Raw genomic sequence first — 16,375 nt, 5'->3', positions numbered from 1 at the left:
TTGTTCTTGCTCATTGTGCTTCATTTCCTATTGTGTTTAGCAACCTGTGACTCTGAACTCATATTCCTTGGAACTTTATAGGAAAACTTTGAGGCATGTGGAAAGTGAATTCCTCTTCCCTCTATTGCTTCTGCCAGAAACCTGAGGGTACTATCAACCAGGGACCACTTTAAACTAAAATCTTGGCTTGATACTGTGTAAAATTCCTCGTTTCTGCTATATGACCCAACGTTTTATTAAATGTCCTATCCAAAGACTTTTGAGTATAGATAGCAGTTCAAATACACGCAACTAACCTCACTCTTAACTCATTAACACAAAAATGAAGAGAACTGTTTAAGCGCTCTTGTTTAAATTTGGAACTGGGAAAACAGATGAGCAAGTGATAGCTGACTAGACAGATCTGAGAAAGCAGGGAGCAACCAATTTGTACCACAGAAGACCCCAGTTCTCAGGAATTGGGGGCATCAAACTCCTTTGAATGTAGGGGTAAAATGAGGAAACCAATAAAAACCTAAAGCCATGAACTAATAGTGGATTTATTTCCTATCCTTCAGGAAAAGGGTATACTTTGACAAGACCCTTCAGGATCTGGTTCTAGCTATTCTTCATGATGTTTTTGGCTTCAGGGGCCCTACTCTTACAGTCCCCTCTGCTGTAGTATCTATGCCTTATATCTGTCTCACCTGATAACTCAAAATACAGTATAAGCGATCAACAAATATTTCTTTAAACTATCTTAAGATCTATAGGATTATGTTCCATCCTCACAAAAAAAGAAAAAAGAAAAAAAAAATGACTGATCAAAGCAGTTTAGGAGCAGTTAGATCCCGAGATTTTCTCCCACATTCTGCACAGTTTCAGCATGTTTCTCACTCCAGCAAAATGCTAGATATAGTTTTCTTTTCAGGGAAGGCACCAGGCCCAGATGAAGGCATGAGGGCCGTGCTGAAAACAGACAGATTCAGTAAAAATATGCACTTTGGATGCTGAGATTCTTCCAGCCTTCTTCTTCCCTTCTGCTCCCAGACTGCTGCGTCCTTCCAGAGATTAGCAGAATGTGTTCCAGAGAATCAGATCAGCCAGGAAGAGACATCTAAAGAATTGATATCAAGGGATCTCCAACAGGACGGCCTGGCCAGACCATTCTACCATGAAGCCAATAGCTGGCAACTTCCATCAATTTGCTCATATATTCCAACCAACTTTTTATCCTTCATTATTAAATATAAGTGGATGACTAAGTATTACCAGACATCTGCAGAAAATGTTCTAACCTAAGGTAGTGATCAATAAAAACAGGAAGAAGTGACCCCAAAGAAACAGACTAGACCTTTACTAGGAGAAAATGTTAAAATATATATTATTAGTATCATCAGAATGATCATTAAGTTTATTCCAGAAACACTTAAACACTATGTGGGAGGTATTGTTCAAGGTATTGGGAAAATATCCATGGGAAAAACAGGGGAAAAAAGCTACACCCTTATGAAGCTCATATTCTACTGAGAAAAGAGACAATGGGGTAGGGAGTGACAGATAAAATTTTAACTAGGGTCATCAGAGACAGTCTCAATAAGACACAAGATATGCTATTTGCTAAGATGAAATAATGGGATGGTATTTAAAAAGAACATTCAGAAAACAAAACAAAAAAAGAATACTTGGAAATTAAAAGTAAGATAGCAGAAAGAGAATAGAAAGGTCAAAAATAATCTGAGGAAATCTTCCAGAAAGTAGGGTAGTAGCCAAATAAAAGATCCACAAAGATAAACAGAGAAAACGGCAGGAAAAATAATCAATTAAATAGTTCAATAAAATTTCCCAGAAATGAAGAATATGAGTTTCTAAATTTAAAGGACCCACTGAATATCCAGGACAATGGAAGAAAACAGACTCATGACAAGGTATATCATGAAATTTCAAAGTACTAGAGTCAAAATAATTTACAAGTTTTCAGCAGGGCATGGGAGAAGAGAGCAAGTCATATACAAAGGATCAGATGTCCAAATGGTTTTAGACTTCTTCATATATCATTAGAAGCTAGAATCCATTGGCACAATTCCATCAAAATTCTAAAGAAAACTTATTTCCAACTGATGACTGTATATCCAAAACTAGCAGCCTGCATGATGATACAATTAAATACATTTTTAGACATTCAGGGTCTCAAATTGAGCTCCATGCACCCTTTCTAAGGCAGCTACTAAAGGATGTGTTTCACCAAAACAAGAGAGTAAACCAAGAAAGAGAAAGACACAGGATACAGTATAAAAGAAATCCAACATGGGAAAAAGAGGAAGGGAATCCTTGGATGACAGTGTAGGGAGATCCCATGATGAAAACTATGTACCAGGCATTGAAGACAATCAGTTTATATTTCTTCAAAAAGCTGAAACTGGCAGAACACCTGAGGTGTGAGAACTTCATAAGAGGAACTCTGGAAAATTGAAGAAGTCTGTGGTTGAATCAAGGGCAAGTACATTGAAAAGAAACAAGTTGATATTCACTCCAAGGCAAACAAAAACCTGTGTAAGTAAAAAAGGTAACTAATTTACTATATGGCTTACATGGCCATAACAATAATATGAACACTAAATATTAATCTAACCAAAATTATAATACAACTATCAGAAGGGTGGAGAAAGATACTGGGGGAGGGAAGATGATGGCAGAAATTGAAGTCTACAAGAAGTTACACAAATGTGTTATTTAGAACTACGAAGGAAATACCAAAATAATCAACATTTTAAAACCCTGCAGCAGAGTGCATTCTCCTAACTCTTGGAGTTCTATCAATGGCCTTGGAGGAACTTCTCAGACTTCAGTTTGTCCCCTCAGTTCAGCATGGAGCCCTGGGCCTTCCCCCTCTACAATATCAGGATATCAGCTATGATTATTTACTTTTCCAGCTCTCTTTCCTGAAGTCATTTCCACTGACCCTCAGTCAAGAAAAAGGAAAATTAAGAGTACTCATTCATTTCACTTTGCTCTAGATCTAGGGTCTCGATGAGAAATCTCAAGATTTGCCTACTCACACACACGGCTTCTGCAGGGAAGCAGGCAGAGTCGGAAGTGCACCCAAAGCCTTAGGATTTCCCTCAGTTGCCACTTTTTCCAAAAAAAAAAAAAAAAAAAAAGCATTAGCTCATGCATTTTTCCTTGTTCAGTCACTGCTGAGAAATCTCTTCCTTGTATTTATAATTTTGTGTTCCTTTCCTTTAATGGTGGGATATATTAATCTAGCTACATTCTATCAATTTTGTCTAATTCACCTTTTTGTCTCCCACAGCACCTAAACACACTACCTTATGTTTAGTAGGCACTCGCACAGTGGTTGAAAATTGGAATTAAATTTAATTTAAAAATCTTCTTACAATATTTTCAGTCCACTCTTGACTTAAAATTGGATCCAAATATTTTATCCAGTATGCCCCAATCAGTCAAAAGAAAAAGTACACCTTCATGCAAAGTGAAATTTTAAAAATATTTTGATCACATGGTGGAAGGCAAAGGAAAAAAAGAAAAAAAAAAGCTGAATAGTGTACATTTACAAAAGATGACAATGTACTCATTAATAGTAAACAGTTGCCTTCCTGGGAGGGAAAAGAAGGCAAGAAGACGGGAGGAGAATGTTGTTCCCACATACTTTAAAAAGTGACCATACTTGTCAAGCAATTCCAGGTTTATTCATGAAGTGTTACAGTTAATAAAGTGGGATACTAGTTATCAGCAAGGCTTTGTCCAGCCAAAAGTTTTTATAAGTGTAATCCAAAAGAAAATAATAAATACCCCAATCCTGAAAACCACATTAAAAACTTCAGGAAAAGAAACTGTCATTTAATCCTAAATTCAGAAGACAGACTAATAATTTCTAGTGTTTAAAACAATTTCTTAAGTTTATTGAAAGACATGCAGATTCTGATACTGATCTATTGGATCTCTCCTTCCTGGTATCTTCATCCAAAACTCCAACCTCTAACAATTTTTATCCTGTTATTTAATTATGCTTAGAAATTTCTAGGTAAAACATTATTCATAAACATTACTATTTACTAATTTCCTTCAGATTTTTACATAGCCCCTAATCGATAACTAAATGAAAATACATTCCAACTTATTGAGTGGAAATAAAGCAGCAGATGTGGCCACTGAAAGCTTCAGGAACAGAAAGTCGATTCTTCAGGGGAACAAAACTTGGAATAACTTCAGCTGTGGAAAGGGGCTCCCATCCCCCCTAAGAATATTTTATGTGAAGAAAATAAAAGCATTCAAATACCAAAGGGGGGAAAAACACTCAAGGAATGGAAAACGTTGAAAGGAGCCTCCCAGTGGGACCTATACTTTTAAATATCAATCAAGTAAAGAGCCACATGCAAAGCTTTAAGGATTTCATCAGTAAGGACCATTCCTCTTCTTGGCAAGTTCATAAAAATAGCTGTTTCTTTGTAACAGAAATTGTTCATTCTTTCTCTCCTTTCTAATCATAAAAGCATGTATGACCTTATACATATCTCTTGATCACCCAGTATACACAGTGATGGGCATGTATGTCATATACACCTGTGTATGTAACAAAATGTTTGCCAAGAACACCTTTCCAGAAATACCTGCCTCTATCCCCTGATGACCACACACCACCCCCTGAAATATAAGCTCATTTAATTCTCTATGGAACAGAATATACTTTTTCACCAGTTAAAAGAGATTAACTTACACATGCCTTGTAACTGTTCAACAAGGAAAATATTAATGACTGAATTTAGAAAAGTAGTGAGATCAAATCTGATTCTTTCACTTTACAGATGAGAAAATTAAGACCTGAAGAAATAAATGACCTTGCCAAGGACACAAGGCTACTATCGAGCAGTAATCAGGATCACATTTTGAACCTACAGGGCAGGCAGAGCAGAAAAATGCAGAGATGGAGGATAAACAGCTAGACAGAGGGTATTCTATATTCAGGGAGTAAGCATGACAGAAGGCTTCAAAGCAAAAAAGTATTGCAACCTCAAGGAGCTCAAAGGATCCTACTGAACATGCTACAAACCACAAATGAAGTAAATAAGATAATATATACTATCTAAAAAATATGCCATTGTAGCAAATACTTAGACTTCTGAGTCATGGGATTACCTCTTTGCAAGATTATGTATGACTCCCCTGTGTTTAAAAACATCCAGTATAGTACTAGCATAAAAATAAACATAAACCAACAGAACAGAATGCAGCATCCAAAAATAAGACCTTATATTTAACAGACAAGTGATTCTCAGCAAAGGTGCCAAGGCAACAGGAAAAGGAGACTATTTTTTGACAAATAGTGCTGGGACAACTGGATATTCATATACGAAGAGATGAACTTAGATCCTTACCTCACACCTTATACAAAACTTAAAATCGATTCAAGATCTTAATGTAAGAGCTAAAACTATAAAAATTTTAGAAGAAAACAACAGAAAATCTTCAAGACCTTAGGTTAGGCAGACTTCTTAGATATGACACCAAAAGCACAATCCAAAAAGGAAAAAATTTAACATTACACTTTGTCAAAACTCAAAACTTCTGCACTTCAAAACATATCATTAAGAAAACAAAAAGACAAGTCACAGACTGGGAAAATATTTGCAAATCATCTATCTGATAAAGGATTTGTATCCAGAATATATAAAGAATTACAGAATATACAACTCAACAATAAGACACACACTCAATTTTTTAATGAGCATGATTTGAGTAGACATCTGATATGGTTTGGCTCTGTGTCCCCACCCAAATCTCATCTTGTATCTCCCATAATTCCTATGTGTTGTGGGAAGGAGCCGGTGGGAGACGACTGAATCATGGGGGCAGGTCTTTCCCATGCTGTTCTCATGATAGTGAATGGGTCTCACGAGATCTGATGATTTTAAAAATGGGAATTTCCCTGTACAAGCTCTCTTCTCCTGTCTGCCACCATGTGAGACGTGCCTTTAGCCTTCCGCCATGATTGTGAGGCTTCCCCAGCCATGTGGAACTGTAAGTCCAACTAAATCTTTCTTTTGTAAATTGCCCAGTTTTGGGTATGTCTTTATCAGCAGCGTGAAAACGGACTAATACAACATCTCATCAAATAAAATACAGGAATAACTAATAAGCACATGAAAAGATGCTCATCATCATTAATCATCAGGGGAATACAAATCAAAACCACAAGGAGATGTCACTTCACACACACTAGGATGTAGGATAATCAAAAAGATAATAAGTATGGGTGAGGATATAAAGAGTAACCCTCATGTATTTCTGATGTGAAGGTAAAATGTGCAGATACTTTAGAAAACACTTTGTCCATTTCTTAAAAAGTTAAACATAAATTTACCACATACCCAGCAATTCCACCCTTACATATCTAGCTAAGAGAAATGAAAACATATGTTCACACAAAGACTTGTATTCAAATATTAATGGCAGCATTATTCATAACAGGCAAAAAGCAGAAACAATTCAAATGTCTGTCAAACTGAAGAATGGATAAACAAAATGTGATATAGCTATACAATGGAATACTATTCAGCAATAAAAAGGAATTAAGTACTGATACATGATACAACATGAATGAACCTCAAAAACATCATGCCAAGTAAACAAAGTCAGACACAAAAGACCCCATATTGTAGATTGGGTTTATATAAAGTGTTCAGAAAAGGAAAATCTGCAGAAACACAAAATAGGTTAGTGGTTGCCTGGCGCTGGGCATGGGGACTAACAGTAAATACGAATGTGGAGTATTACTGGGGTGCTGAAAATGATCTAAAACTGGGTTATGGTGAAAGTTGCACTATTTGATAAATTTACTAGAAATCATTAAATTTTACACTGAAAATGGATAAACTTTATGATCTACATACCTCAATAAAGTTTTTGTTGAGCTAAGGGTAGAAAAAAGTATAATTAATAATGTGGAGGAAGATAGATATGAAACAAGATGGGACACAGTCGATAACTGTTGAAGTCAGATGTTCAGTATACTATTTGTCTTATATTCTTGCTATATTTAGAGTTTTTAATAATAACTTCATTTTTGAAATGTAAAAAAGCAAATAGATATATTCCTAGGATTTCCAAGTATCTATGAAGGCAAAACCTCCTTTCCTATCTCCCTGAAGTACCTCAGAGAAATCTACTAACATTTTAAATCACATAAAAGGAAACACAGGAAAAAAAAACACATTAGAGTGCCTTGCAAAGGTTACCATATTCATTCTTTAATACATCCTTTAACTTTAGATATTTAGTGTTTCTGCCCATAGAAAAGTAGTAGGGTGTGCCCCCCAAATTAATTTAATGTAGATTGCTTTCTTTGATACCAAATCTGCTGCAACAAAGATTTGAACAAAGATTTCCCATATTCGAAAGATTCTGGGCAGGATGCGGGGGCTCACACCTGTAATCCCAGCACTTTGGGAGGCTGAGGCAGGTGGATCACGAGGTCAAGAGATTGAGACCATCCTGGCTAACACAGTGAAATCCCGTCTCTACTAAAAATACCAAAAAAAAATGTCTTCTTTTGAGAAATGTCTGTTCATATCCTTTGCCCACTTTTTGATGGGGTTGTTTGTTTTCTTCTTGTAAATTTGTTTGAGTTCTTTGTAGGTTCTGGATATTAGCCCTTTGTCAGATGAGTTGATTGCAAAAATTTTCTCCCATTCTGTAGGTTGCCATCATACAGCCAACAGACACATGAAAAAATGCTCATCATCACTGGCCATCAGAGAAATACAAATCAAAACCACAATGAGATACCATCTCACACCAGTCAGAATGGCGATCATTAAAAAGTCAGGAAACAACAGGTGTTGGAGAGGATGTGGAGAAATAGGAACACTTTTACACTGTTGGTGGGATTGTAAACTAGTTCAACCATTATGGAAAACAGTATGGCGATTCCTCAAGGATCTAGAACTAGATGTACCATATGACCCAGCCATCCCATTACTGGGTATATACCCAAAGGATTATAAATCATGCTGCTATAAAGATACATGCACACGTATGTTTATTGCGGCACTATTCACAATAGCAAAGACTTGGAATCAACCCAAATGTCCATCAGTGACAGACTGGATTAAGAAAATGTGGCACATATACACCATGGAATACTATGCAGCCATAAAAAAGGATGAGTTTGTGTCCTTTGTAGGGACATGGATGCAGCTGGAAACTATCATTCTTAGCAAACTGTCACAAGAACAGAAAACCAAACACCGCATGTTCTCACTCATAGGTGGGAACTGAACAATGAGATCACTTGGACTCGGGAAGGGGAACATCACACACCGGGGCCTATCATGGGGAGGGGGGAGGGGGGAGGCATTGCATTGGAGTTATACCTGATGTAAATGACGAGTTGATGGGTGCTGACGAGTTGATGGGTGCAGCACAGCAACATGGCACAAGTATACATATGTAACAAACCTGCACGTTATGCACATGTACCCTAGAACTTAAAGTATAATAATAATAATAAATTAAATTTTAAAAAAATACAAAAAAAATTAGCCGGGCGTGGTGGTGGGTGTCTGTAGTCCCAGCTCGGGAGGCTGAGGCAGGAGAATGGTGTGAACCTGGAAGGCAGAGCTTGCCGTGAGTAGAGATCGTGCCACTACACTCCAGCCTAGGAGACAGAGCGAGACTCCGTCTCAAAAAAAAAAAAAAGATTCTGATGAAAAACAAAGCTATTATATTGCCTGGCTCTTAGTCTCCTCATTGGTAATATGTGAGAGTTGGCCAAGATGACATTCAAGTTCTCTTTTAGCATTGACACTTTATGACTCTAAAATTTATCCATGTTTACTAATAACTCCTTTTTCCTGCACCATAGGATACGCAATAAGGGTTAACTAGGTCCTGGATGGACACATGGGCAGACTTAAGTGACAAAAATGCATGAGATTCAATCTTGGTCAAAGATGGGTCTCTGGTTTCTTCTCTCATATTACATTTACATAAATGCAATCCTCCTAAGCATTTTACTATTAAAACTCTTAGGTTGGTTGAAATCACTAGTTGTGTGTCTGTATAAGTTTTCAGGTAAATCAAACTAAAATTTCAAGAAGTACACAGCTTTTTTCAGGATTAGTTAGTACTCATTCACTAGCAGCTGTTTCCATCACACTTTCATTAGAGTTGAATAATGTGGTGTGGGGGAGAGAGAGAGAATATGAATGTGTGTTAGGAGGAAGGCAATCTACAAAAAGAGTCTATCATCTTGGAAATGGCTCTTTCCTACATCTATCTATCTTATCTATCTATCTATCTATCTATCTATCTATCTATCTATCTATTGACAGAGTCTCACTCTGTCGTTACCCAGGCTGCAGTGCATTGGCATGATCTCGGCTCACTGAAACTTCCACCTCCCAGGCTCAAGCCTCAGCCTCCCAAGTAGCTGGGATTAGAGGCACGCATCACCACGTCGGGCTAATTTGTGTATTTTTAGTCGAGACGGGGTTTCTCCATGTTGGCCACGCTGGTTTTGAACTCCTGACCTCAGGTGATCCACCCGCCTTGGCCTCCCAGGGTACTGAGATTACAGGCATGAGCCACTGCACCTGGCCACTACCATTATTTTTTAAAATGTGACATACTGTCAGACCAACTGCTAAGCCTTTGACATTTCAAAATGACTTTGTGATGACAACTTCTCCACACCAAAGTTCCTTGCTTATGCCACAACCTTTTGCAATCTGGCTTAACCCTACCACTCTAATGGGACTGTTCTCCTAAGATTTCCCAAAGACACTGTCTACAAACTCCTTCTCCACCAGTCTCCATTTTTCTTGGCCAGCCAGCCAACTTGAATCTTCCAGTCTCTACTTCCTTCCTGTAACACACTCCTCCCCAGGCACTCCAGGCCACGGTACTGTGTCCCTTACTGAGCTAATATAATCACATGGCTTCGAGTTCAGTTCCACCAGAAATTTGGTGTTTACATAGCAGGTCCTGAAGAGTTTTGAGTAGGGAGGTGATCACAGCTGTGCTCGCAGAAAATTAATCCTGTTGCCTCATGAAGGAAAGAACAAAGCAAGCAAGCCAGATTTGAGGCTACTATAGTAGACTCCCAGGAAGCTAGTAATAAGAAGTAAATCAAGACAGATGTCCAAAAAGAATCAATAGGATTTGACTGAAAAGTCATATCCTTCAAAGTTTAGCTCACCAGCCCTGTGCACCCCCTGCCCACAAATCCACTGATCACTCTAGTTAGCAACCACTCAAACTCAAAACCCTTCTAACAATCACACACAACTGTGACACTGATTGGCAGAGTTTGGGGGCATATCCATATTCCTCTTGAGATTCTCCAAAGTGCCAAGTACCCAGTAAATGCTCATTAAATACTGGTTGAATAAGACACTATTCTGGTCACCATTACTGAGGTCTATTTCAGTTTTCATATAATTCTATAAATTCAGATGCATATAAAGAATTTACTGATGTACTGAGAATTATATTGTTTTATGATCTCCTTCAGCTCACAAGCTTCATGATAGTCACAAACTAAATGTCCAACAATAGGAAAATGCTTAAATAAAACACAGTCCCAATCAATAAAGGTAGAAAAAATAAAATAGAGTATCGCCATTTTGCAACTACCGATAAAATAATGGATCTAAGCAGTGGTTTGCTGGAAAAAAACTCATGCCAGCTTGTGAGAGCCAACTGTGTGCATCTGTTCCAACCTCCACATTCAGTAACACATCAGTAGGAATGAAATTAGCCGTGGCAGGAGTGTTTACACCATAAAAATTGGCAAGTGGCCAGTTGTTAAGCATCTGCTGACACACCACTGGATGTAGGCAATGATGATCAATAGCTGATAAAACCATTATTTGAAAGGTCGCTGGGATCTTTATCATAACACATGGATCAGGCTAATACTAGGTAAATGCACTAATCAATCAAACATCACAAAAATAAAGGCATTAGACACTAGAGATCTCTTAATGTGGTGCAGTAAGAAGTACACAGCATCTCTAGGTAGTATTCTTGTCAAAAATCTAAACTAACTCTAATCAAGCCTAGACCTACCTATCATTTTCTAGGAAATACAGGGGATGGAAGAACAATCAGCAAAATACAGAATGTGGAAAAAGTCTACAGGGTAGATGATTTTTTATGAATAAATGAATAGCAAAGAGAAAAAAAAAGACTGAGAGAAGAACCTATCGGTTAAGAGACTTAAGATATACCAAAACAAGTGCAATGTGCATGTAGCCCTTGTTTGAATTCTGATTGGAACAAGCTAGTATAAAAAGACATACTTGAGACAATTCAGGAAATATGAACACTGGCCAAATATTAAATGATATTAAAGAATTGTTAATTTTGTTATGTATGATAAAGGTATTGTGCTCAAGTATTTTAAGACCTTATCTCCTAGAAAGATATATAAAGAGTTTATATATAAAATCATATGATATTTGGAATTTGCTTCAAAATAATCTGGGGTGGAGGTTCTCAACTTTTACATAAATTTGAAATTTTTCATAACAGTTTTTAATAGAGTAGCCAGCATATAGATGATATATAAAAGAAACATAAAATTATCAGTACTGACATGGTTATCTCCAAGAAATAATGTATAATGTATATAAAAAAGGCATGAAGAAAACATGCATAATGTGATGAAAATTATTTTAAAGACAATTTAGAATTGTATCAAAAAGAATAAAACTTTTAGGAATACATGTAACAAAAGAAGTGCAAGACTTATATACTGAAACATTGTTGAAAGACACTTAAAGACCTAAATAAATGCAAAAACATACTGTATTCATGCATTGGACAACTTAATGTTATTAAAACAGCAATACTAACCAAACTGATAGACAAATTCAATGCAAGCCCTACCAAAATCCCAGCTGACTTTTTGTTTTTGCAGAAATTGACAAGCTGATCATAAATTTCATGTGGAAATGCAAGGGACTCAGAATAACCAAAACAATCTTGAAAAAGAATAAAGCAGGAGGACTCACACTTCCCAATTTCAAAACTTACTATAAATCTACAATTATCAAGATACTGTGGTACTGGCATAAGGATAGACCTATAGACCAACGGAACAGAAATGAGAGTCCAGAAATAAATCCTTATGTTTATGGTTAATTGATTTTCAACAAAGGTGCCAGGAAAATTAAATGGAGAATTAATAGTCTTTTCAACAAATGGTACTGGGACAACTGTATGTCCACATGCAGAAAAATGAATTTGGACTCCTATCTCATGCCATATAAAAAAATTAACTCAAAACAGAACAAAGACCTAAATGTAAGATCCAAAACTGTAAGACTTTGAGAAGAAAAGAGGAGTGTTTGTGACCTAGAGTTAAGCAGTCATTTTTTAGATATGACAGCAAAAGCACGAGCAACAAAAGAAAAATACATAAATTAGACCTCATCAAAATTAAAAACTTTTATGATTCAAAGGACACCATCAAAAACATGAAAGGACAACCCACAGAATGAAGGAAAATATTTGTAAATCAAGTATCTGTAAAGGAAATTTTATGCAAAATATATAAAGAACATTTACAAATCAACAATAAAAAGACAACTCAATTTTTAAATGAGCAAAGATTCTGAATATTCTCCAAAGACAACATAAATATGACCAATAAGTACATGAAAAGATGTATAACATCATTAGCCATTAGAAAATGCAAATCAAAATCACAACACCACTTCATGCGCACTAGGATGGCCAAAATTAAAAAGGCAATAACAAGTGTTTTGAGGATGTGAAGAAACACAATTGGAATCCTCATAAATTGCTAATGAAATAGTAAATTGCTTCCGCTGCTTTGGAAAATACTTCAGTAGATCCTCAAAATGTTCAACATAGAGTCACCATATGAACCAGAAATTCCTGCCCTACCTATATACTCAAGAGAAAGAAAAAATATGTTTACACAAAAACTTAGACATGAATATCTATAGTAGAATTATTCACAATAGTCAAAAAGTGGAAACAACCCAAATATCAAAAAATGTGGTTTATCCATACAATGAAAGATTATTCAGCCATAAAAGGAATGAAGTATTGATTCATGCTACAACATGAATGAACCTTGAGAACATTATACTAAGTGAAAGAAGCCAGTCACAAAAGACTACATATTGTATGATTCCATTAATACAGAATTCCGGAATGGGCAAATCCATAGAAACAGAAAGTAAGTTAGTGGTTGCCAAGGGATAGGGGAAGAAAAGGGAGGAATGGGAATGATTGCTCATAGGTATGGGGTTTCTTTTGGGGGCGATGAAAATATTCTGAAATTACATAGTGCTGATGGTTATATAACACTATGAATATACTAAATATCACTGAATTGTGCACTTTAAAAAGGTGAATTTTATAGTATATGGGTTACATCTCAATAAAGCTTTCATTTAAAAAAAAACTGCCCAGACTGCCAAATTGAACCCTTGGCTAGCTGTGCACTGTGGACCCAAAAGTTTGGGATGGGTCAGAAATCCCATAGTCCTACTAGATTTTAAAAGAAACAAGTAGCACTCACAGGAAAAACACAATAAGGAAATCTATAAGGTCAGAGCTGCTTGTGTGGCCAAATTCATCTTTTAGAGAACCTGAAAGGTAAGTTTGGTATTAGGAACATCTCTTACTTAAAAAAACATCTCTTACTCAAACTTACCCAAGCAGTTTACCTACTTCTTAAGTTACAGAAACAAATATTCATTTATAGAAAACCCAGGAAAGACTTCTCAATTCGCCACTCAATAAACACAGCCACTTCCAAGTTAAGACAGAGCCCTCACCACGACGTTTTACCCAACTATACATCTCACAATGTAACCTTTGGGAGGTCGTCCAGAACTACTCCTCAGTGTTGGAAGGGCACTGAAATGGAATCTGAAGAACACATGAGAGCTTAAAAGGCTGCTCAGAGCCGGGTGCAGTGGCTCATGCCTGTAATCCCAGCACTTTGGGAGGCCGAGGTGGGTGGATCATGAGGTCAGGAGATCGAGACCACCCTGGCTAACACGGTGAAACCCCATCTCTACTAAAAATACAAAAAATTAGCCAGGCATGGTGGCAGGTGCCTGTAGTCCCCAGCTACTCGGGAGGCCGAGGCAGGAGAATGGCATGAACTCGGGAGGCGGAGCTTGCAGTGAGCTGAGATCATGCCACTGCACTCCAGCCTGGGTGACAGAGCGAGACTTCATCTCAAAAAAAAAAAAAAAAAAAAAAAAAAAAAAAAAAAAAAGGACTCAGAACACTTCTGTCATTTCAGCTGCATTCCAGGAGGTGGTAGCAGATGGTCATAAAGACACCCTGAATACAGAGTCGTAGGGAAGTCTGAGATAGGTAAACTCAGGCAGGAAAGACATCTCTGGTACTCTCAGATACCATCATTACAGCTAAAGAGTGAAAAGCAAATTTCTTATAATAGGTGACATCTGTACATGAGCCAAAATTAAAAAGATACAAATAGGCATTCAACAGAAAGTCAGCTTGTTTCCCAGTCCTGTCCTCAGTCATACTGTTCCCCTTCCCCAGAGGCAACTATCATTGCCAGTTTCTTTAGCATCATCCTGAAATTGTCTATACATTTATAAACATACACATTCTGCACCATGCTTTTGTCACTTAATTTATCTGAGGTAGCTCTCCATGTAGTATACGTACCTGTTCTTTTTAACAGCTTCATACAATTCCATAGGATGATGTACCATAGTTTCTTAACCATGGAATGAGTTGTTATTATCAGTATATCTAAAGCAGAGACAGGAAATTAGCTACCCACGGACAGCCACTAGCCCCGGATGTGTTCTGTTCAGCCATCACAATGGTTTTAATGTGTGGATCTCAATGTATTTGGCCATATGGGGTGTGGTTAAAAAAAAAAAAACTGACCATCAACATCCCCTTCTCCTTTTCTGCAGTAAGAAGGGTATTTCTGGGAAATGGCTGCCCTGCCAAGGACTACATTTCCCAGCTGCCTGGCAACTAGGTCTATCCATGGGCCTACGTCTCCCCAGCTAGATTTGAGTGGAAATGATGAAAATGCCCAGTCTGAAACTTTAAAGGAAGGCTATGTCTCCTCCACACCATATCTGCCCCTTCTGCCAGGCAGATTCTCAATGACTGGAACAAGGCAGAGCTAAGGCTTTTTACTGTCACCATGGAAACCTCAGGCTACAAACCTCAGGCATGGCTTTGAGAAGAGGCAGGTCTGAATCAAGAGTGGAAGAGAGGGGTAGTTCTTACTGTCTCCGTGGACAGAAGAAACCCTTTTTTATGAAAAAAAAAAAATCACCTCATGAAAGTAACTGTTTCATTGAGGAAAAGGAGATTAGGTACCAGCTTAGTGTGATTTTTCTTACAGGAATCTCAGTAATAAAAGATGTTTCATAGCTATAAATACAGAGCTATAAAATCCAAACATCACTAAGCAAATTCCAGGTCTGGCTGCCTCTACGTTTTGCATACTTGCATTGTCACTGACTTAGACTTTCCTGCACATTTTTGCTATCTCTCAAACACAGCAGTTGTGTGGGACTGTGAGGCAATGGCTCCAAGAACTGGGTCAGCTATTACAAATGGTTATCTCCCTGTTACACACAGCAATCATAGTGTATCCACTTCTCCTTATGAAAACACATGCCTTGGGTTTGACGCCAGTACCTAGAGCCCTGGAATCATCTAGGCTACTATAAATCACACATTCACACTCTCTTTACAGACCAAAGTTGAAGCCAACTGTTCTATATTTCCAAAGTTGGCTTTGTTCATTTTTATAGACTTACATTCTAAATCAGCCCTTTGTTCTTTTTCCCCATATCATGTTACCTATTCTCATAAGTGTAAAGGCATTAATGCCACCTACTTCTAAGCTATTCCTTTAAATGCTATTTGAATCCTATACCAAGAGTCTGTGGACTCTCCTTCCATTGGTCCTACAATTTTTTATTCTATTTCCTGCTTTTTCCTTTGGATAAACATCATCACTCCTACGTAACAACCATCCCATCTTTCTCTTCATTTTCCTCTTTCATTTTTCTTTGCATCTTCTCTCCATCCTATTTCCTCTCCACACTATCACTCCACTTTAAGCCACTCTGTCTCAGCACCTTAGCTTCAATCACTCTGTTTTCACAATCCTGCAAGTCTCATTTTATTAAACAAGGGCTTAATTTTATCTTTCCCTTTCAACTCAAGTCCACATCTTGCTTCATCTCACATTATTTTCCCCTCTTTTCTTTACCTTTCCTTATTCTTCTATTGTCATAAACAGGGTGGCCCAGGCAGTCTGTCTTAAGTGATAAAGTTGGCAGAAGGAGGAGATATGGGGGTGCAGGGGCTGGAGGGACAA

At 37.4% G+C, this 16,375-nt stretch overlaps 1 protein-coding gene across 30 annotated transcripts in view; it reads right to left on the bottom strand.

Moving 5' to 3' along the window:
- The window catches only part of REPS2 (RALBP1 associated Eps domain containing 2), a 196,101-nt gene that overhangs the window by 49,011 nt on the left and 130,715 nt on the right, over positions 1–16,375 (bottom strand). For 12 of the 30 annotated variants that reach the window (XM_077988221.1, XM_077988226.1, XM_077988224.1 and 9 more), the window contains one exon: positions 14,689–14,775. The exons of the other annotated variants lie outside the window; for them this stretch is intronic. In XM_077988221.1, coding sequence (XP_077844347.1) covers positions 14,689–14,775 — 87 coding nt within the window. The remainder of the gene's footprint in view (positions 1–14,688; positions 14,776–16,375) is intronic. 30 annotated transcript variants of the gene reach the window in all.

Source organism: Macaca mulatta, chromosome X (genome assembly GCF_049350105.2).
Source record: "Macaca mulatta isolate MMU2019108-1 chromosome X, T2T-MMU8v2.0, whole genome shotgun sequence".
In the NCBI taxonomy this organism is placed as follows: Eukaryota; Metazoa; Chordata; class Mammalia; order Primates; family Cercopithecidae; genus Macaca; species Macaca mulatta.
Note: the sequence above shows the minus strand (reverse complement) of the source record. Positions and strands in the feature narration are given on the sequence as shown.